The sequence below is a fragment of the Notechis scutatus genome, chromosome 1, assembly GCF_049901735.1.
Source record: "Notechis scutatus isolate UNSWTSFEM ecotype Mainland chromosome 1, rNotScu1.2, whole genome shotgun sequence".
Taxonomy (NCBI): domain Eukaryota; kingdom Metazoa; phylum Chordata; class Lepidosauria; order Squamata; family Elapidae; genus Notechis; species Notechis scutatus.
This window is the reverse complement of record NC_142009.1, coordinates 127,575,464-127,597,387: the sequence shown is the minus strand read 5'-3', so window position 1 is coordinate 127,597,387 and position 21,924 is coordinate 127,575,464. Positions and strand designations below refer to the sequence as shown.

At 43.3% G+C, this 21,924-nt stretch overlaps 1 protein-coding gene across 3 annotated transcripts in view; it reads right to left on the bottom strand.

Annotated features, from left to right (window-relative positions):
* The window catches only part of HMGCLL1 (3-hydroxy-3-methylglutaryl-CoA lyase like 1), a 57,479-nt gene that overhangs the window by 15,084 nt on the left and 20,471 nt on the right, over positions 1 to 21,924 (bottom strand). For all 3 annotated transcript variants that reach the window (XM_087945631.1, XM_026665117.2, XM_087945628.1), the window contains exons 5-7: positions 20,862 to 21,010; positions 13,221 to 13,284; positions 11,239 to 11,427 (exon numbers count right to left, since the gene is read on the bottom strand). In XM_087945631.1, coding sequence (XP_087801757.1) covers positions 11,239 to 11,427; positions 13,221 to 13,284; positions 20,862 to 21,010 — 402 coding nt within the window. The remainder of the gene's footprint in view (positions 1 to 11,238; positions 11,428 to 13,220; positions 13,285 to 20,861; positions 21,011 to 21,924) is intronic.

Below are 21,924 nucleotides of genomic sequence, written 5' to 3'. Positions count from 1 at the left end.
TCAGAGGAACTTGAATAACTTTCTCAGAATAGGAAGTAGACAGGAAATAGATTCTCTGTAGCCAGGCTTGCTGTTATACTGTTATAACTTTTGCTAATAGAGTCTAACTATGCCTTGCTAAATATAATAACGAAATCGCTTGAAAATGAAGAGGGGGGGGGAACTCCTTTGCATCTATTCCATTTAGGGATTCTCATTACATTTACCACCAATCTTTGGTCAATCCCTTGTTGTTTTCACTTGTCTAGAAATGATGCAGCTTATTATCACACATATAGTGTGCTTCCACCATGAAGGCATTCCATCTCTATTTGAAATTGGAACATTAATAATATATTTTACAAAGCCAACGGGACATACTTATTAGGAAAAATGCTATAACAGCACCACTAGAGACATCATTACATCTGAACCAAGAAGCTGGATTGCAAACCACACATGTAGAGATGTCGACACAACCCTAAGGGAGGAAGAATCTTAGAAGACGTTTCATAATTGGGTCTTAGTTTAACAAACCATTAATTCAGTCAAAACCCTTTTGGCCAATAGAGTGCTGAGAGCTACCAATGAATGTTACTACCTAATTCCAAGTTTCTTTACTATTTATGAAGTGCAAAATGATTTTTCAAAACCAGACCCCCAAGATGGGAAAATCAAATGACGATTCCTTCTGCTAATGGAAAGCAGGCAATGATAGATGGATTTTGGCTGCCTACGAAGAGCTGAAAAACTCAGAGTTCCATATTTAATTAGAAAAGCTGAAATGGAAATGACTGCCAGTAGAAAGCAATTTACCAAAGCCCAAAGGAAACTCTGAGTATAAGAGCTGTATACAATGGTGAGCCCAAAGTCACCTCTAATATCATCCTTTTTTCTTCAATGAAGACAAGGCTTCTACATTTCCACCTCTAAATGGTACATAGTTCTTATACCTAGTTGACATGGAAACTCCTCTGAGTGTTTGACAGATACTAGAGGAATGTTACATTCCAAAACATGAAAACGGTAGGGAAAAATTACTGAGGTTTTGAACCAGCGCCAGCTCTCTTCTTATTCTCAAACCGAGCACTTGAAATAAGGTTGTACACTCAGAATGATCCAGAACTGCTGCCAAGTTTCTGCAGTTGCAAAGTATTGTACTAAACTTAAGCTTCTTGTCAACACTTGGTTTAGCTCCCTACATCCATTCCAACCTCCCCAAATCCCTTTTGAGCTCCAGATTTATTGTCAAATGCCAAGGCCCACAAAACCTACTCAGGCGTCCTACTCTGGTTGTCGGTCCAATCCACACCAAACTTATGAACCTGCAGATACTGTTCAGCTACAACTCTCAGCACTTCTTGCTGTTCCCCATGGGTGTTGTGTTAAGCAGCCTCTGGAGGTATTGCGATTGTCGTGTGTGTGTATGTGTGTGTGTTTGTGTGTGTGTGTGTGTGTGTGTGTGTATGCAGGTCTTGGCGTGTTCAGGTCTTTTCACATGTAAGCTTTCCCATCAGTCTTAAAAGGGAAAAGACCCGAACACGCCAAGATCTGCATACCTGTACCCGTGAAAATCTACGAATATATATATATGTATGTATATGTGTGTGTGTGTGTGTGTGTGTGTGTGTGTGTGTGTGTGTGTGTGTATGTATAGTATTCAGCTTTGTTCGGGTATTTTCCCACGTCATTATAGTTGTGCTTTTAAAGTTGTAGCAATGTTTCGGCAGAATCTCGTCTGTCATCATCAGGCTTCTGTATTGTGTTTGTCTGTGAATCAGACTTTTACAGTTGTTTCAGTTTTAAATTTGGGGCTAGCCTACTGCTGTGCCAGAATGGTTTTTTCTTCATCCTGATTGGTTGGGAGTCTTGGTCTGTGTTTATTGGTCTTGGAGTTTGCTGTGTTCTGCTTGATTGGTGTTTCTAATATCTTCTGTCTGTTTTGTGGCTTTTTTTGTCTTGGTTGGCTGGCAACATTGTGTTCCTGTATTGGAGGCCTTTAGTGCAGCTTGGCTCCGAGTAAAGGGACGGCTATCATTTGTTAGGAAGCTAGGTTTCATCTGGGTGCCTAGTTGGGGTGTGTTTGAGCTGGAGGTATCAGGGGGGATCTGTTTGTGCCCAGGTGTTTGCCTGACTTGTGGTGTGGAGATTTTTTTGTTTGTTAGTGCAGGCTTCCAAATAATTGACAGTCTGGTGGAATCATCTCTTCTATTCATGCTTTCAGGTCTTTTTTCAATCTCTATGGCTTCTCTGATAATTCTATGGCTGGGGTTTTCTATAGTGGCTAGGGTTTTGGTGCCATTGAAGTTGATGCTATGACCTGTGGCTTTCATGTGTTGGACTAGTGAGGAAGTGTTTCCCAGCTTTTTGACTGCATTTTTGTGTTCATCCAGGCGGGTACTTATTCTTCTATTGGTCTGTCCAATGTATGTGGCCGGGCATGATGCACAGGGGACTTTGTATATGCCTTGGTTTTCCAGGTCAATTTTATCTTTGGGGTTTCCACACCACAAGCCAGGCAAACACCTGGGCACAAACTCCGCCTGTGGACATGCAAGCTTTGGTATGTCCCATCCTGGGCTCTCGATGCAGTATGGAGGAGAATGGGCGTTGGTAGAAGTTACCGTGAACGCCCTTTCTATCTATGCTGCGAGAGAGCCCAGCCCCTCCCTTGATTCGTGCTCATCCGGCTCATCACACCGAAGGCTGCAGTCGCCGAGGCAAAGGCATCCAGATGGTAGTGTCTGATGAAAGGAAATAGGGAAGTTCACGTGGCCGCACGACATATCTCCTCCAAGGATGCTTGGGTCGCCCAGGCAGCAGAAGTGGCCGCGCTTCTGGTAGAGTGCGCCATCAGAACTCGAGGAACCAGAAGGGCCGCAGCTTTGGAGGCCTGCTCAATGCAAGATCTGACCCACCTGCTAATAGTAGGAGAAGAGGCCTTGTGCCCCAAGTGAGAAGGGAAAAGGAAACAAACATGGCTTCTGACTTCCTGAAGGAGGAAGTGTACTTAATGTATATTCTAAGAGCCCTTCTTACATCTAGCGTGTGCCACTGCCGCTCTAAGTCATGATGCGGGAGGGTCAGAAGCCAGGCAACACAATGTCCTGGGACCTGTGAAACCAGGTGTTAACCTTTGGAATAAATGAGGGGTCCAGACGGAGAACAACCCTATCTTCGTGAAAGGAACAAAGGTCCTGTCTAATGGAAAGAGCAACGAGCTTGGATACCCGCCTGGCTGAAGTAATGGAAACGGGGAACACTACCTTCAGAGTCAGGAAACAGAGAGACACTGCTCTAAGGGGCTCAAAGGGGGCTTCGTAAGGGCATTAAGGACCACATGAAGATCCCAGGAAGGATACCTGTAAACCACCGGCGGGTGCAGGTTGGAAGCCCCTTTCAAAAACCTCCTGACTGATGGGATAAGGAAGGAAGCGAACCCCATGAAAGAACCGAGGAGAGGGCCTCAACCTGCCTACATAAGGTGTTGGGGGCCAAACCTTTCTCCAGATTATGCTGAAGGAATCTAAGAACCTCTGCCAACTCGGCTGAAGCAGGAGAGAGAACCTCCCTAAGGCACCATCGGGAAAGGGTCTTCCAGGTGGCATCATAGATGCGCCTTGTAGAAGGTTTGCGAGATGCCAGGATAGTGATGACGACCCTTTCTGGAAGATCAGCCTCCTCTAGCTGCTGCCGCTCAAGTGCCACATGATCAGCTTGAGCCACTGGGGCTCTGGATGGAGCAGAATCCCCTGATGAAGGGAGATTAGATGGGCTGGGATCCTCCAAGGAGAAGCCACTGATAGGTTGACCAGGTCCGCAAACCAGGGCCTCCTTGGCCAATAGGGTGCCAGGAGGAGGAGCTCCGTTCCTTCCTCCAACATCTTCCGAATTACTGCCAGAATGATGGGAAGCAGGAGGAAGGCGTAGAGGAGACCTTTGGACCATCTGCACCGAAGGACATTGGTCTCCTCCACTCCCTGACAAGGAAACCTGGTGAAGAATCTGGTGACCTGGGCGTTTTGAGGAGTGGAGAAGAGATTCACCTCCGGCATTCCGAATCTGAGGGAAAGGTCCCTGAATAGAGATGGAGGAATGGACCATTCTGCCTGGTCGACTAGGCTCCTGCTGAGCCAGTCAGCCTGGGAGTTGTCGACCCCAGAGATGTGGTCCGCCGAGATCGACAACAGGTGTTTCTCTGCCCATAACCCCAACTGTAGAGCCTCTCCCAAGAGGGCTCTGGACCTCGTCCCCCCTTGCCGGTTGACATGAGCCATTGCGGCCATGTTGTCCGAAGGACTAGAACATCAGAGCCGGTCACTGAGTGCCTGAAATGCTTGAGAGCTAGAAAAATGGCTCTGAGTTCTAGCCAATTTATGGGAATGCTCTGCTCTGACCTGGACCAAACACCCTGAGCTATCCGGCCCTGCATATGGGAACCCCAACCCAGGAGGCTGGCATCGGTGGTTATCACTAGCCTGTCTGGGACCCTGAACAGAAGTACCTTCCAGATTAATGGGGAACACCACCAATTGAGAGATCTCCATATTTGTGGTGGGAGCGGGACCTTGATGGATGAGTGGCTGGTTCCTGCTCGTTGGTAGGGAAGCAGGAACCATTGGAGTGGACAGGAGTGGAAAAATCCGTGGCTCTGGAGATATGACAGGGTAATTTGCAGATCCCGATGGGCTGCATGGATGGAGGAGGACAGAATCAAAATGTCATCCAAGTAGCACTGGATCCTCACTGGAACAGAACGCAGAGATGCCATCAATGCTGCCAGAACCTTTGTGAAGACCCTTGAAGCCGATGAGAGGCCGAAGGGAAGTGCTCGATACTGGTAATGGGTATTCTGATAACAGAAACGGAGAAACTGGCGATGATGAGGCCAAAGGGGGATGTGGAGGAGAGCCTTCGTGAGATCAATGGAAGAAAGGAGATTGCCCTCCTGAACGCTCTCTTAAAATAGAATGCACAGTCTGCATTTTAAATCGCCTGTATTTTACAAATTGGTTGATAAATTTTAGATCAAGGATGGCTTGCCACCCCTCACCCCCCGAGGCTTTGGTAACGATGAAAAGACGAGAGTAAAGCCCACGTCCCCATTGAGAGAGGGGAACAGGCTGAATAGCTCTGATTCAAGAAGGTGTTGAATGGCCTGATTCATGAGGGCTTGCCTTGACATGTCCTGAGAGACAGGACAGATCAAAAAATTTTCTGGGGGTGGCATTAGGAAGTCCAATTGTAACCCTGACCTAATAGTGCTGAGCACCCAGGCGTCCGTCGTTGACTCCTCCCATTTGGAGGCAAAGAAGGCTAGGCGACCTCTGATGGGTGGGGAGAACGAGGGATTACTTAGAGCGACGGAAGGAACGACCCGCTCCCCCCAAAAGGGCCGTTTACCAGCAGAAGGTTGTTGCCTGCCAGATGCTTCCGCACGTTGGTCTTGGCATTGGGAGTACGGCCTCTGAGAACGGGAGAAGCGAGATGAGGTCTCTGCTCAAAAGGCAGGAGGGCGATAAGGAGCAGGGCGATAATCGGCTTTCTTCCAGAGGAAGAGAGAATGTTACGTTTATCTCCGGTTTCAATGAGATAAGGTTCCAGAGCATCGCCAAAAACCTTATCACCTGCCAATGGAACTGAAGCCAGCTTCCATTTTCGGCGTGACTCCGCCTGCCAATTTCTGAGCCAAAACAGTCTTCTTGCTGCTACTGAAGATGCCATGGCCTTGGATGCAAATTTGGCGGAATTGAGAGTGGCATCTGCAGTGAATTCCGCCGCTGCAATAATTTTATTAAGGTCTTGGTGAGACCCAAGGTCAGAAGCAGGCAAGCTATTCTGGAGTTGGCGCAGCCATCATATGGATGCCCTCGTGAAAAAGGATGCTGCTGTTGAAGCCCGAACAGCCCATGCAGCAGCCTGGTGATTGCACTGGAGGGCCTGTTCGGAACGTTTATCATCCGGTTTCAGGATATCTTCTGGCTCCGTGGGAGTGCCAGAAGATGAGAATGAGGCCAGAACTGGAATGTCAACAGAAGGCACTGCCAGGGCATTGTCCAGGGCTGCGCTGACATTGTAGAAACGCTTGTATAGAGAAGATGGGCGAGGACCTGCAGAAGGGGAAGCGCACTGTTCCTTGACCATGTCCAGGAACAAAGTGGGAGAAGGCAAAACCTCTGCATGCACTACAGGCTTGGAGAAGAGTGAGTCTCCCTAGCTAGAGGGATTTCCTCGTGGCTCAGGAGGCACTTCCTCTGGTGACAGCTTGGCAGTGACCAAGGCCTTGCTGAGCAATGGCCTGAAGAGAGAAGAATTGAAGACCAATGCAGAGGATGTCTGCTCTGGGCGAGAATCCTCTTCCTCTGAAAGATTTTGGTCAAAAGTCTCGCCCTCTTCATGCTCTGAATGAGAGGAGTAACTGTGTTCAGATGGTAAAGCCCTTCCTTCCTCATCAACCTCCTCCCATTCTGATAGCGAAGAATGGATCCTGAGGTCCTGGGGCCTGAGTCCTGTGTAAATCAGGGTGATGAGGCAAGGAACTTATAGATTGAGAAGGGCCTGAACCCTTTCCAGAGGTTGAAGAATTTGCTTAAAGCCTTCAGCCAATCCCTGCCTAATGGCCAATGAGACAACATCTTGGATATCCCCTGGTCTATGCTCAAAGGTAGAGGCAGAAGGCTGAAGGCCCACTGCTGAGGGAGTGAAGGTAGCTTCAGGCCTAGATTGAGAAGAGGTTCGAGGCCTGGAGGGAGGGGGAGGAGCATAGGGCCCAGAAGCCTGTTGGAAATAAGGCCCAGATCTGCTGAGATCCTGAGGATCAGATTGTATTGCAGAAGCCTAGGAGACCAGGATGGAGGATGGAAAGGCTCATAGATAACTTCTCCTCCCCTGGGAGGGCTTGGCTGGGGCCCACGGGTATCACCTGAAACATGCTGTAGTTGCACTCCCTTCTGTTGAATAGTTCTGTTGAATTGCCTCTCTAGGGCTGCATGTCTGCGCTTTTCTGCCCACAACTCAGCCTGAGTTGCCTTCTTATGGGCTAGAGCCTTAGCTCTGATTTTAGCAGCCACCTCCCTCTGGACTGATTGAGTGCGTTGCCTACGTCTTTTTCTCTTATTGAGCTTAAGAGATTGTTCCACTGGGAGGGAAAGCTCTGCCTGAGCCTTATCTTGCTCCATTTGTAGAATAAAGGCTCTTGCGATGGAAAGAAACTGTTTGGAAATTTTTTGTATTAAGCCCCTTAGGGCAGGGGTCCCCAACCACCGGTCCGCGGACCGGTACCGGTCCGTGGAACAACTCCTACCGGGCCGCTGGCTTGCTTATAGCGCCGCCATCTTTTTGATGAAAAAGTGCTTCCGTGAGCTTTTCCGGGTAGAAAGCTCACCAGAAGCACGCTTTTCATCAAAAAGATGGCGGCATAGCGCCCGGTGAGCTTTTCCGGTAGAAAGCTCACCAGAAGCACGTTTTCATCAAAAAGATGGCGGCGCCAGCGCCGGTGAGCTTTTCCGGTAGAAAGCTCACCAGAAGCACGTTTTCATCAAAAAGATGGCGGCGCCAGCGCTTCCGGTGAGCTTTTCCGGTAGAAAGCCATTTCTACCCAGAAAAGCTCAGCTATGCCGCCCTTGATGAAAAGTGCTTCCGTGAGGTCACGGAAGCACTTTTTCATCAAAAAGATGGCGGCGCCCAGCTGATGCCGGTACCGGGTCGCGGGCGCCCAGCTGATGCCGGTACCGGCCGCGGCGTAAAAAGGTTGGGGATCACTGCCTTAGGGTATAAATTGGCCCCAGGGCTTACAAAATGGCCGCTCACCTCATGGTGGAAGGCTTCAATCCAAGATAGCCACTGACTAGGGGAAACAGGCTCCAAGATAGAAGAATTGCTCCTTAGGCTATAAAGAGCCCTGAGCGGTCAGCAAAGGAAAAGGCAGCCTCCGGCCGCATGATCAGCTGGCTGACACTGTTATCGGTTTGCCGATCACTTTTTACGACCGCTCAAACTGCAGGCATGGGGGGAGGTCTACAGACGCTGCCCAACTTGCCAGAACAGTGCTCTGGCAACGCTACTCCCAACGTTGCAGGAGAGAGAGCCCTGCTCTCCAGGAAGAGCAGCTGTCCTGATCCCTGGGAGCTGCTTGAAGCGAGGAAAAAAGATAGTGAAGATCGCTGGTGATTGCTATCTAACAGAACGCTTTCAGAGACACAGCTACTGACTGAAAGGAGCTGAGTCAAAAGCTGGGGTCTCTCCTGGGGGCTGGCTTTTATATCTTAGTACAGACTCAGCTAAATGACATCATAGGAAGGAGTCAACCCATCCTGGGCTCTCGATGCAGCATGGAGGAGAATATCCAATCTGTATTGTTTATCCCACTATTTATTTCTTTTTTTTTCAGTTTAAAAATGGATAACTGGAAAGCTCATCTGCAGTTTCCATGTTTCTATATAAGAAACATGTTAAAGAAGCAGAATCAGCAGATCAAAATTTTGACTACCTTCCTGGTATGATTTCCAAACAAGAAGCTGTTTTCCATTTTCCATTTGCATTTCTTTCCAATATTGTACAACATTTCTGTTTATACTACCATTAAAACTTTTAAAAGGAAACAGACAGTACCAAAAAAGAAAAGAAAGAAACAGCTCCACCAATATTTTCCCTTTTCCTGCTTTTTTCTATTTCATTTTTTCACAAATTGCAAAATTTGGAAGTCTATTGTTGCTTTTTGTCAATGGTCAAAGCCAAGATAGCATATCAGTTACATTGGCATTCTGTAAGTGTTACTGCATTGGCCTTGAAAAAGACCCTGAAGCTATGTACCTCAGCATTTTCCTTCAGTTTCACCAAAGGTGAAACCATGCATTACTTACAATCTGAAAATGTTATTTCGTGTACTTTTGATCCCACCAATGTTCTACAGTACGTTTTCCTTTTCCTTGCCATAATGTGCTGCCATCATTCTCTCACCACTTAGCCCACAATATAGAAGGCAAGCAAGCATGGCCGCTTTAAAAAGCAATCCCTTTCTGGGTGAGATCCCTTATTCAGTGGTTTAGATATTACTGAGAGCCAGCCAAGAGTTACTGGATTTTGAAGAGCACCCATATTAATTTCATAAATAAACCAATGGCCAGCAGTCTATTTTTGCTACAGCTGCTGGAAGAAGACACTCAGAAAGTTTCCATAGAGGCAACAGAGGAAGAGGATGAAAAAGGACACGCTTCCTTCCAAGATGCAATGGGCATGATACATGGAGCATGTAATGCCACAAACCCCGCCCCACCCCTTTTATATGCCTTTTGATTAAAATTTTCAAGATAACTCAGAGATTTCTCTGCATTCATTTTTTAAAAAATTGTCTTTCAAATTGAATGTTTTAATTAACTCATCCATGTATGTGTGCCCAAAACCTAAAACATACCTGCTGCTTGAAAAGATTGCCGATTCCAGACATCAGGCCCAACAAGACAAATGACAACTGAGTTCTTCTATTAGAACAGAAAAAGTAATGGAGATGCAGCTATTCTACTATGTTGTTGGGCGCAACATTTATAGAAAAAAAATTAGAAGGTCAACAGAAAGTTGCTCATTTTTAATAGGAAACAGTATCTATTTTTTGTAGTTAAGTTAATCAGAAATTTCTCTGAACATCTTCTTAATTGTTTCTTCTGATAAATTAAGCAGATGCATTGTCTTCAGAGATCTAAGAGTAATTTAGAAGTCAGTCAGCTGATGATAATTGAAGATGGTGATGATGATTAAAAAGAGCTTTAAGAAATGCACCACGGGAAAAGTCACTTAATCTTACCCTGTTCTGTATTTTGTTGTTGCTATTATTGTTGTTACAAAACAATAGGGGCGTGCATAAAGCGCACCAACGTGCCTACCGTCCCTGTCCTATTGTTTCTCTTATTCTTTTATTTTTCTTATATGTACCCATTTCATGTATTCACAACTATGTATACACTTATACTTATTATCTTGTAAACAATTGGCAAATCAAATAAATAAATAAAATAAATAAATAAATAAAGAGGAAAGAAAACGGCTCTGAAAACTGATTTATTCAGAATGGTTTCTTAGTTCCAAACATCCAAATATCATTTTATTGTGTCCATGCCACTACAATTTCTGCTTATTTGTGAAAAATATGGAAGACTTACTAATGTCCTTTATCTTATTTTTGTTCTGTTTAAACTCTTGCACTTCTGATTTATATTCATAACATACCATACATACATATACACAGACACAAAATTATACATAGGTGACAAATATCCGTTAAGTGCTGTTTTTTTCTTGGAGATCTGGGTTCCAGTTTTAGGTTCTCCTGTAGATTTGGATGATGTAAATAGAATCAGCAGCCTTGGCTTCCATCACCCCTGATTTTTAACAACATTTATCTTACTGTCAAGTCTTACTTCATACTTGACTTACTTACTTCATTCATGAATATCTATCTATCTATCTATCTATCTATCTATGTGTATACATGTGTGTGTACTAATCCAAAGGGTGGGGGGGAGAAAGAGACAATAGTACAAAAAGAAAAGATAGAAAGAAATAACATTTCCAATTTCCTTTGCAGCAAATACAAGTATGATTATAAAATTATCTCTTACTCTATGATTACAAAACAGCACTATTTCTTCCATTACCTAATCTTTTCTAATAATCAAAACCTCAAATCAGAAGTCCATTTTCTGTTTCATACAGAGAATCTACAAGGGGATTCCAGTCAGTAATAAATACAGATGTGGCCTCTAATCAAAGAAGTCAATTTATCCATCTGTACAAGTCCCATCATCTTTATCAATCATATCTCCATTGCAGGTAGTACCAAACATTTCCACTTTGGGGCATATAATAATCTCATTGCAGTTATCCTATATACAACTCAAGTACCATGACTTTTCCTCAAAGACTATTTAAAATGCTTACCTCAATTTTACTCCTTTCTGCAGTAATGGGCTCTGCAAGATATCTGAATCTGTAGAGCACATAAATCCTCTCTACTGGTAATGAATTGTATATTCAGAAACGAGATTTCTAAACTGCTATGTTGCAAGTGAAAGACAATTAGGAGGCCACATGATAATCTGGCCTCTTCAGCCCCCATCCCATGCCCTTGGAATAGCATCAAATCAAACCCAGAACTGAGTAGCTCAGCAAATACCTACATTTCTTTTTCCCCTTCTTTTCTCCAATCTACATAAGCATATGAATGAAGGAGGGCTGTGAAGATAAACACAAGAGGCTGGAAGTTACCTGCAAAGCTGTAAGAATATTGGCTAAGGCCTGGCCGTAGGTGTCATGGCAATGCACTGCCACAGCGGACAATGGAACTTCCATCATAACAGATTCCAGTGTTCTCTTCATACTGCCAGGGGTCCCCACTCCAATGGTATCTCCCAAAGAGACCTCATAGCATCCCATACTATATAGCCTTTTTGAGACCTTATTAGGGAGAAACAGAGTTCTTTCAAATATAAGTGAGAGGTAACAAGGGAAATATCAATGGTCTACTTTAATGTTACAAATTCACATGTGCCAAAGAAGAATTTCCGAGGTATTAGGAACCCATTCATTTTTCTCTTCAACTGGTTCATTTCTACCTCCTTTCCAAGATTTATGGAGCATCTAAAACTGATAGCTTAAAATTTTGGGAATTTTAGTCGCAATGGGTCTGGAAGGCATTGGGTGGGAAAAACAGATCTAAATTGCCAAATCAATCTTTGCACTTACATATGCATGCCACACTGCCACCTTGTAGGCCTTTTAAATCGAGATTTGACAGAACAATAAAACATTCCACTAGGTTTTAGTCAGCCTAAACCAATTAAGATGGGAAAAGGCCCTTCTGATATTGCAGTATATTGTCTGTTTAACAAATGAAAACCAAAGCAAATCCCTGTTTCATATTCAGGTAGCCCTCGAATTACAATCATAATTGAACCTGGAATTTTGGTTAGAAGTCACTGTAGTCATTATCAGACCAAACTCAATTTTACAACTATTTTTATGACAATGGTTAAGTAAAACACCATGGTCATTATACAAAATCCAAACTCAGGTTACCCAAAGGATAGGTTGGAAAGTGACCAAAAAAAACCCCTTGCAAAACACAATTGCATGACCATGGGACACTGCAACTGGTCATAAATGCGAACCAGCTGCTGTGCCCAAATTGTGACCTCATGACCATACTGATGGTGCAGTAACTTTGAAGGCAGGATTGTAGGTAACTTTTATTGAATCCATCGTAAATTCAAAAAGGTTGTGAGTCAAGGTTTATCAATACCTAGCTGAGTTGTATTTTTAGTCCTGTTTCCAATTTTAAAAAGTATTCAGAGTTTACACCCCTTCCCTCTTTTTAAGGGGAGGGGGAAATAAACTCATATTTTAAAAAAATGCAGAGCACGAGGGACTACTTTTCTCGGGATGAGACTTTTGTTTGTTTGGGGTGGCAGGTCAAAGCTTGTTGTCCAAGAAACAGAGTAGTGATGAATCAATGACCGGCCCTCTGCTGTTCAGCCATTCCTATTCCAAGAGATAAACATTTACACACATATTCTTTTTCACATGGGTGGTTCTTAGACTTAAAAACATATTTTTGTTGCTTCTGCAGTCCATCTACTCCTCAGATGTAGAAAAGGCAGTTTGTATAAACTCTATCAGCTTTAATACTAAATCTTGGCTTGAGCAGAAGTGTCCGTGACAGGTTCAGGAAGGCGCCTTTATTGCATCGAATGAAGAAAATCCCCACCATATGTTTTACTTTCTGGCTTACTAAGTCACAGTGGGAGCTGATGCTTCTATTGTTATCAAAACCGACAGTTATTCTTGCTTCTGAAAATATACACACATAGTATATTTGATGGCAGCTAATAGTTATGGCTCATGCTATTTGGATTGGAGATGGAGGCTACTTATTGTCTAATACAGCTAATAGACAAGATATCAAATTATATAGCTGAAATGTAAAAAAAATTTCCCTTCAGTGAGAAGAACTGACACTGATTTAAAGATTAGAAGTCCTTTCCAAAGTACTTGGCAGTTCCATTTCACAGTGCATTATATATAAATAAATATATGTCAAGCATATTCCTGAATTCCCAGTTTTAATTATCACAGGGGAATGAATCATGCATGCAGCCATCCCTCTAAATTTCAAAGAATAAGGAATTGCAGAGAGATATTTAATACGCACATATTCTGGTTTGGTTTTAATTTAGAAGAAATAGTCTTACTTCAGCAACCTTAGCTGGAGGAATAGTTCCTTCATAAGGGCATCCCAATGCACAAGACACATACCTAAACAAGGAAAAGAGGTACATTGTTGATATGTATAATTCTCACAAGCAATCACCATTTTTTAAATCTGGTATGCACAATTAGAAAAAAAATGTAATGGTGCACAAATTTAGTCTGCAAAGTCAGACTAAAATACTGATAAAATCGAATGCAACCTATCAGACACCTAGTCACAAATAATATGCCATATACCTAAATGCAAACTACTGGAGAAAAATATATCCAATGTTCTTATCACATTTATTTTTAACTACTGTAAATGGATTTATATTTACAGTTTGACTTCTACTGTCCAGTTCAAACCAGCATATTATCTGTACTGAGATCACAAAATAAAATATTGCAATGTTGGGAATGATGATTCTGTGCACGATTCAAGAAGTGATATGCCAAGGCAAGGCACCTTCCCTTCAAAGGAAGAAAGGCTCATGCAGCGGACCTCAATCAGGATATTGCCAAAGCAGCCACCCAACTCAGAATACTTACATATTATATAAATGGGAATCCCATGCAGCTGACAACTCCAGGCTTACCATAATCTGCCCCACCTTTAAACAGAACTTTGACAATAACCTATTTTGGTGCAAAATCCATTGTTATAGAACTAAAGAGCTCTGAATTTATTTCAAATTCCGGAACTGTCTTTCATGCAAAAAATTGTCGCTTCTACCTTTTCCCCAGTATACTGGGAGGGAGGAGGACTAATAGAACATCTATTAGTAAGTCTATCTGATTTATCTGTAAGTCTTACATCACCTTCTCTCCATCCCTACTATAGAAAACAAAATGTATACTACAACCTGCTTCTTGGAGTTTACATCAGCTAACCAGCAGCTACCCTCCTCTGTCTCCCTACCAGAGGCTCACTGCGGGTTTTTCTGTTTTCAGGCCTATAGTTAAATTTTACAAGCTATCTCAGTCTTTCCAGCTGCCATTAAAATACTACTGTAGCTTTGCTCATCGAAGGCATGTCTGACACCTGCCTTTCCACTTGCTGCAGCTACACACACTGTATAGTGTATATCCAACTCTACCTGCCCATATTCCATTCACATTCTTGTCCGTTAGGTAGCTTGCAGTCCCAACCCAAATGTATATAAGTCAATTTTAAACTTTTGTGGGCAAATACCGTGTTTCTCACAAAATAAGGCCAGGCCTTTTTTTTTTTTGACCCCCGAAAAAATAGCTAGACCGTCTTTTCGGGGGTGACTTAATTCCACCCCCCCCCCCTTGCATCCTCGGGTGGGTGGGCAGCAACAGCTTGGATGTTGACCTCGGCGTTGGTGGGGCACTTCCTATTGGGAGACTTTCTGCCACCGTTGCTTTGCCTTCTCCCTTGCTGCCGCGGCGTTTAGAGCAACGCCGTGGCGTTTGGCGCAGCCATGTGTGGCCAGCCAGGGCTCCTCCCTGCAACCGGAGCCCGGCGGAGACACTCGGCTTCAGGAGCTCCTGTCGCCGCCTTCCTTTTGCCTTTGAAGGTAAAGCCAATTATTTTAAAAAACAACGCCCTACTACAACAAAGCCTCCCCTGCCCAAGAGGGCAGCCCAACCCCACGTGGGGAGGCGAATCTCCCGGGGCCACAGCACAGGATCGGCCCACCTCGGGAGAAGCGCCCAGCCCCAATCCCTGCCTGGCGCCGGGCAGAGCGCGAAGAGCTTCGCCTGGGGCGCCCAGCGCAGCTGACAGGTGGGCCCTCCTTCCCGGCAGCAGAGCTCTCACCAAGGTAGTGAGTGCCTCCCCGCCAGACTCTCTGCTCATCCCAAGGCCGCGCCAGAGCCGCACCAGAGCCGTGCGGGCTTGGCAGAGCCAAGAAAGCGAGCCGTGGGTGCGTGCCCGCCTGCCAAGAAAAAGAGCTGGGCCAACCTGAGCTTGGCTTCCTTCCAAAGTCCCTCCAGCGCGAACCCGAAGGGGCCACCAGGAGAGGCTGCCCGAGGCAGTGATAGCGCCCACCCGTCCGCAGACAGGGAGACGAGGTGATGGCAGCACTGCTTCCCTGGCCAGCGGAGAGAGTCCAAAGCCACCCGTCCTTTCCACCCCTCGCCCAGCCCGTCCCCGTCCCCATGCATCTCCCAATGTGCCGGCAGCTCCAAATGCTGCAGCGGAATGGGTATCAGGCAGAGGCGCTGACTCGGTGGGGCTCAGCTTGGAGGAGGATGCGGCACAGGCTGTCCCCTTGCCTCCCTGTCCACGGATGGATGGGCGCTATCACTGTCTCGGGCGGCCTCTCCCGGTGGCCCCTTCGGGTTCGTGCTGGAGGGACTTGGGAAGGAAGCCAAGCTCAGGTCAGCCCGGCTCTTTTGCTTGGCGGGCGGGCCGCACCAGCGGCGCTTTCCCCTCGCCCACGCGACCCACTGACCCGGGAGAGCGAGGCGCCCCCGCCGCCCCCGAGCCGCCGCCGGCGGGGGCCCCGTCCGCGGCCCAGGTGACCGCCTGTCGGCCCAGAGGAGGCGGCGCCCCGGGTGGGCGCCTCGCTCGCCCGGAGATCCCCCCCCCAGGTGGGCTCCCTTGGGCGGGGAGGCTGTCCGCGGTAGGGCCGAAAGGCTTGCCTTTGAGGGAAAGCCAGGGCCTTGGCAGGTCTCCGCGGCACCGGTGCGGAGGAGCCCTGGCTGGCGTGCGGCGCGCCTGCCACGCCAGCGCAAGGAAAAAGAGGGGGGAGCTCCGAAGGCCCCACAAAGCACGCAGGCGCCCAACCGGTAGCACAACTCCACGCAAGCCCCCGCCCCCCCGCCGCAGTTTTGGCCTTAATTTGGGGGGGAGGGGCTTAATTTGATTTTATGCCGATAAAACATGCTGGGCCTTCCTATTGGTGGAGGCTGTATTGTTGGAGAAACATGGTATATAGCACTCTTCTGTATTTTCAAAGACTATTTTTTGATGACTCAGTGGGAAGAATGATTAAAAAAACCCTACTGCTTCTTCTCACCTAAAAAAAAAAAAAAAAAGAACAGAAAACCATGGATGGAATACTAGCAACTCCACCTGGAAAACTCCTGGGAATTGAAATTATCAGTTATTATGGATGTTGGTCTTTTAGAAGAAACATTTACAAAATATAGCTGGATAATTTATCAGCTCCCATTAAATGAAAATAAATCCACACAGAAATAGTCCCACACAGAAGTCCAGCTCTTGCATGAATATGATGGTTACAAAAGCAGACACACAGACAGACAGACAGACAGACAGAGACAGACAGACAGACAGAGTCAGACAGATAGAGTGATTTGACTAGCACAGCCAAATGCAGAGAGATCCCCAACAAGCTAGCCTGAGACACAGATGCTGCTGCTTCCTGTTTATTATTATACTGTATATTTGAATATAATTTACATTGTTCATTGTAGAAGCATTTATTTTCATTGGGAAGTTCATGTCTGAAGAACAGATATGCATCCTAAAAGCAAATTCTTAACATGGCAGTTGATATTTTCTTAGCGAATGTTATATTATAAAACCGCCAAATAATTGCTGCCAGAACACTAGGAAATAAAGGGAGGTTGTAATAATAACCTTAAAATGTCTTCTAATTAAAGCAAAGCTTTAAAAAAAGAATAGGACTTTGGATAGTTCCAACTGTATTCCAAAATTGCTCACCGCAAAGTACCATACTAGATGATGCAACACATACTGTATTTTGAGTAGATTTGTATAATTTGTTCAACAGATTTCCATAATAATAGGAGTGTTTACAACAAAACTTCAATAAAACTATTGCTGTCATTCCTCAATCCTATTCCCAATATAGATTGTAGATCTATTTTCTGATTTCAAACTTCAACAAACATGAACAATATTATGGCCATTTATAGCAAAAAATTACTTAATATGAAAAATACCACTGCTGATGAAAGAATACAAATAATTTTCATATCCTTTAAGCAGATATGACACTTTATATTATCATTACATTGGATGCTTTTCCTCCCACAATGAACTTTAGAAATGAAGCAAAACATTTAATTTTGCTTCATGGAAGTAAAGTCAATCACTTGTGCCATCCACAAATGGACTCTCTTTTACTTATAAATAGAGACACATTTGCGGAATCACAATTTGCTTACTTGGGATTTTATTTGCTGTTTTTTAAAGTTAAAAAATAGCTTCAGATTGTAGATTGATGTTAAAAGTGGGTTCCAAATCTGTTATGAACTCCCATTTTTCTCAAAATTAAGACATGGGAAACCTCATTATATAAAGTTCATAGTCTCTCAAAGTATCAAAACTAGAGCCTGGGGTCACCTACTGAACAGAGGTTCAAGACTGAGAGAAAGAGTTGTCCCAGCCTGTTGAATTTTGCTAGACTACTACTAAATGATGTAGTGTTGGTTGCTAACTTGGATATTTTAAAAGAGTGTTCAAACTGATTTATGACATATAAAGTTATTAATGTTTTATCATGGAGGTAAATCACATCTTAACAAAAAATTTCAGTGAAAATAACAGGAAGATTTTTTTCCTGTTCACAATCTGCTTGTGGATTTCTCATTGGTATCTGTTTAGTTCCCCCCCACCATACACACAAAAAATGTTGAATACGACCTGGGTCTGACCGAACATTGTTCATATTCAAGGAACTACGGGGCTATTTTAATAGTCTTGTAAAGCAAGATCCAAAAAAATAAACATTGTGCTTTATAATCCTTACTCCATTTTCATCTCGCCATACTTTGAGTGAGTCAGATCATACAAAGAAACAGCATGATTTGCCAAGACCACCCAGTCAGTGTCTTGGCTAGCAGGCATTTAAAAGTGGTCTAAATGTGCCATGTTATTCACCTGCTTTACTGTCCCTAGTTTAATTGCAATATATTTATTTAAAGTTTTTTTTTCATGGATTGCATTTGCATTTCCTATTAGGAGAGTGTCTGTGATTATATACACTTTGATATCGGGAAGGCGCTGGGGTAGCTTTGAATTCTTTTAAAAGATAATAGCTTTCTGTGCAGTTTGTATTACCAGATTACCAGGAACGTTTTAGTCCAATTGAGCATAGAAAATATATTACAAATATTTTGATGGCTGGATTTTTAACACATTTCTTTGAACTGTGGCCTTACAGGATGTTCTAAAGTGGTAGGAAAAGTGCTGCTGGACTGGGGATAGCATTCATGAATTTGTCTGAGAATATGTCTCCCTTTATCTCTGTAACATAAATATCTGTAAAATCCATTTACTAAGCCAGCTTCTTTGAGTATTGACCCTATATTATTCAGGAATGTTATTCACTCCATCATCCATGATAGACAACTTGCTTTATGATACAATTCAGAATTTACTAATTAAGATAACTCTGTTTGCAGCAGTTGGGAAAATCATGTTGAACAGCAAAGTACACTTGTAATCAGTTCTACTGGAACTGAGAATTGTAGTAAAGGGTCAACTTCAGAGGGGAGAAAATATGTTCCCTATATTTTCCCCTCCAAGGTTGACTCTAGACATGTTTATGCATAGAGGACACTTCCACCAGAAAGTCTTCAAAGCTTTCATGGTGAGCCTTCACGATGTAGTGGTAACTTTGCAAATCCAGATGGGATTTTATTTCTGAATGAAATATTTTCAGAATGATTTGCAAAGCCCCTCCATCCAGGGCTTAGCTTCACTATATCTTGCAGCAGCAACTCAAAGCACTAATAATTACAGGTTGTTCAGAAGAACCACTTCTTTTCTTCATTTTGAAACTTTAGTAATTAATTTCATACACCAGATAATATATGTAAATATGGAGATCGGGTGTAGGAGTAATTAATAATGATATTTACTTATCTTTTTTTAAAAAAATAGTAAGCATATGGCATCTTTCAATAAACAGTTCAAGCCTTCCATATGTCAGTTGATAAACATGAATATATATCAACGCTGGATGACCTTGGACCAAAGCCGGTCCAGCTGTAGCAATGGAACTTAAGAAACCTCTCTAAAGCTTTCAAGGAGTTTTTTTTCCATTACATTTACCCACTGATGTTGATCTATTCTTGCAATATAAACTCTAATTTGCCAGGAAAAACAGGATATAAAGCTTGAAACTCTTAACATGATTTCTGAAAGGTCCAAATTTGCCAGAATGCCTAAAGTTATACCAAAGTTGATGGTATCAAAAGCCATTAAGAAGCTTAGAAAAACCACCAGGTCCTCACACCACATCTAGTTTCTATATTCCAGCCTCGGTCATCCATCAAAATAATCTCAGGATTACATCCCAACCAAAAACCCAGGATAAATTTAAACAGAAGACAGTTGCATCCAAATCCACTGGGCCCACATCTCTCTTTTTTTTTTTTTTTTTTGAGCCTTTACACCATTTACTCTTTTTGAAGTCCTACCCAAGAATGTTTGAGATGGCCTTGCAGTTACCAGGATCTTCTAGCTCAGGACACCTTTCCAATAAGAACCTTATGACTACTAGCAGCATTATAATCCACTCTGATGAATGAATTAATAAGAACCGTATGACTACTAGCAGCATTATAATCCACTCTGATGAATGAATTAATCACCCCCTTAACCATGGAGTCTGTCCCATCCAAGCCAAACTAATCATTTAGTAAGGACAAGGTATTGGGCAAGACAGTGGTGATCCTCATCTCCACATACATTACGTGCTAAAACTCCATGTCAACAGGACTAGCAGTAACCTCTCTGTCCTGCTCCAACACTGGAGTCCAAATCAAGGCAAATTACATCAGCTTTTTCTGCAAATAATGCAAATAAAGATGACAGAGAAAATGCTATGTAGAACAGGAAAGTCCCAAGGGTGCTTTTTCCAAAAGGCAAACTGGACTTTCTTTGTTTTTCCTTGATGATGTTTCGCTTCTCAGAACTGAAGAAGTTTCTTGCATAAGGAATGAAACAGCTTCAAGCAAGAACAAAGAAAATCCAACTGGCTTTTGAAAAAAGCACCTTTGGGACAACCAGGACCTGGATGACTAAGAATCTCCATAGACAATAGAACAGAAATGCATTGTTGGCTATTCTTTGTGGGTACAAATGCAAGAAAATTAGTGAACACTCATTGTTGCATTCATTGTCAAGGAAAGGATTTCAAATAGGAGTTAAGTTCAACTACATTCCTTATTTGATTGAATCCATCCCGAACATTCCTTCACAGATCATTACCAATCACTTTAATTGCTGCAAATTTAATAAAAGACTGCTGGGAAGGAAGAAACCTTTGGAGATATCCAGACATTCGGAGGGTTCCAGAAATGGATCTTAAGAAAATGTTGGGAGTTCTTCAAATACATTGAAAAACTGCACAAGAGAAGTTATCTAATCTATGCATGGATATGATGTGTAAATTGGGATTTACAAGGATGTGAGTATTGCTGTAACTCTCTTAAGCAGAATTCTAGGTATTTAGCCAGTCTGAAGTGAAACACCTACAGCTTTATCACAGAAATGGAATAACTAAGACTCAATCTTAAGTCTTATGTTGAATGTCCAACAGAATAGACTGGGGTTCACTTCTGAGAAAAAAACCAAAAACTGTGCTGCAAATTAAAGGTCTATCTCAATTTCTTTAGTCAGTGTGAAAATATTGCAAAGAAATGGTCATATTAATAAAATTAATAATTATTACCCTCGCACTGGAATATCCATATTTCTTGCAGATTTAACTACCGCCTCAAATCTGTCCAGGCTTTCTTCTATAGTACAATTTATATTTATTTTACTGAAAGTCTCAGATGCTGCACCAAACACTGACACTTCAGTTGCTCCAGCAGCTATCTACAAAAGGAAACAGAACAGGAAGAAAAAACCCATCATTTTTCTGAAGTAAATGGGAACTATACAATTATAGTATATACATTATTTTAACAGTAGTTCCTGACTTCTGTAGCAAGAATAACCCAAAAGTAGTCTAGCTATAATTAATCAAATTTACATGGAGTCATTCCAAGAGAAAACTAGTCCCAGTTAAGTATCTTAAGATCTAGATAGTCATTACCAATATAGGAACTGCTACTAACTAAAATCTTCTCAGTGGTGTCCAATAACAGACCTCACTTACTGGAAGCAAGGATTCAAAACTAAAGTAGAAAAGACAAGGCGTTATGTTACGCTATTATTTCTTGGCTTTTATTCTGAAAGGTAAGTGGAGATACAGAGTGAACTGAAACTCATTCACAAACTTGGAAAAGACAAGAGTAGTGCAATTTCTGTCACTTGGGGGACCACCAAGCTTAATGTGTGTATCAAAAGGGGGAGGCGTCAGGGAGCTTAAGAAGTAAAATGTGGATCCTGATCATCAGCACCCATTTACCCCCATAATGAAGAAAATAATGGTTGTACTCATTAAAATTGATGACAGAAGACTGAATATTTGGCACTCTCAGGATAAGCCATAATGTAGTTTGTTTATTTTGACTCAATAGCTTGATTGAATACAGGTAGTCCTCAACATACAACCATTAATTTACTGACTATTCAAAGATGCAGTGGCACTGAAAAAAGGTACCTTATGACTGTTTTTCACACTTGCGACCACTGCAGCATCCCCAAGGTCATGTGATCAAAATTGGGACACGCAGCAACTGGCATGTATTTACAATGGTTGCAGTCTCCCAGGGTTACGTGATCATCGCCTTTTGTGACCCTCTGACAAGTATGGGGAAGCCCGATTCACTTAACGATCGTATTAC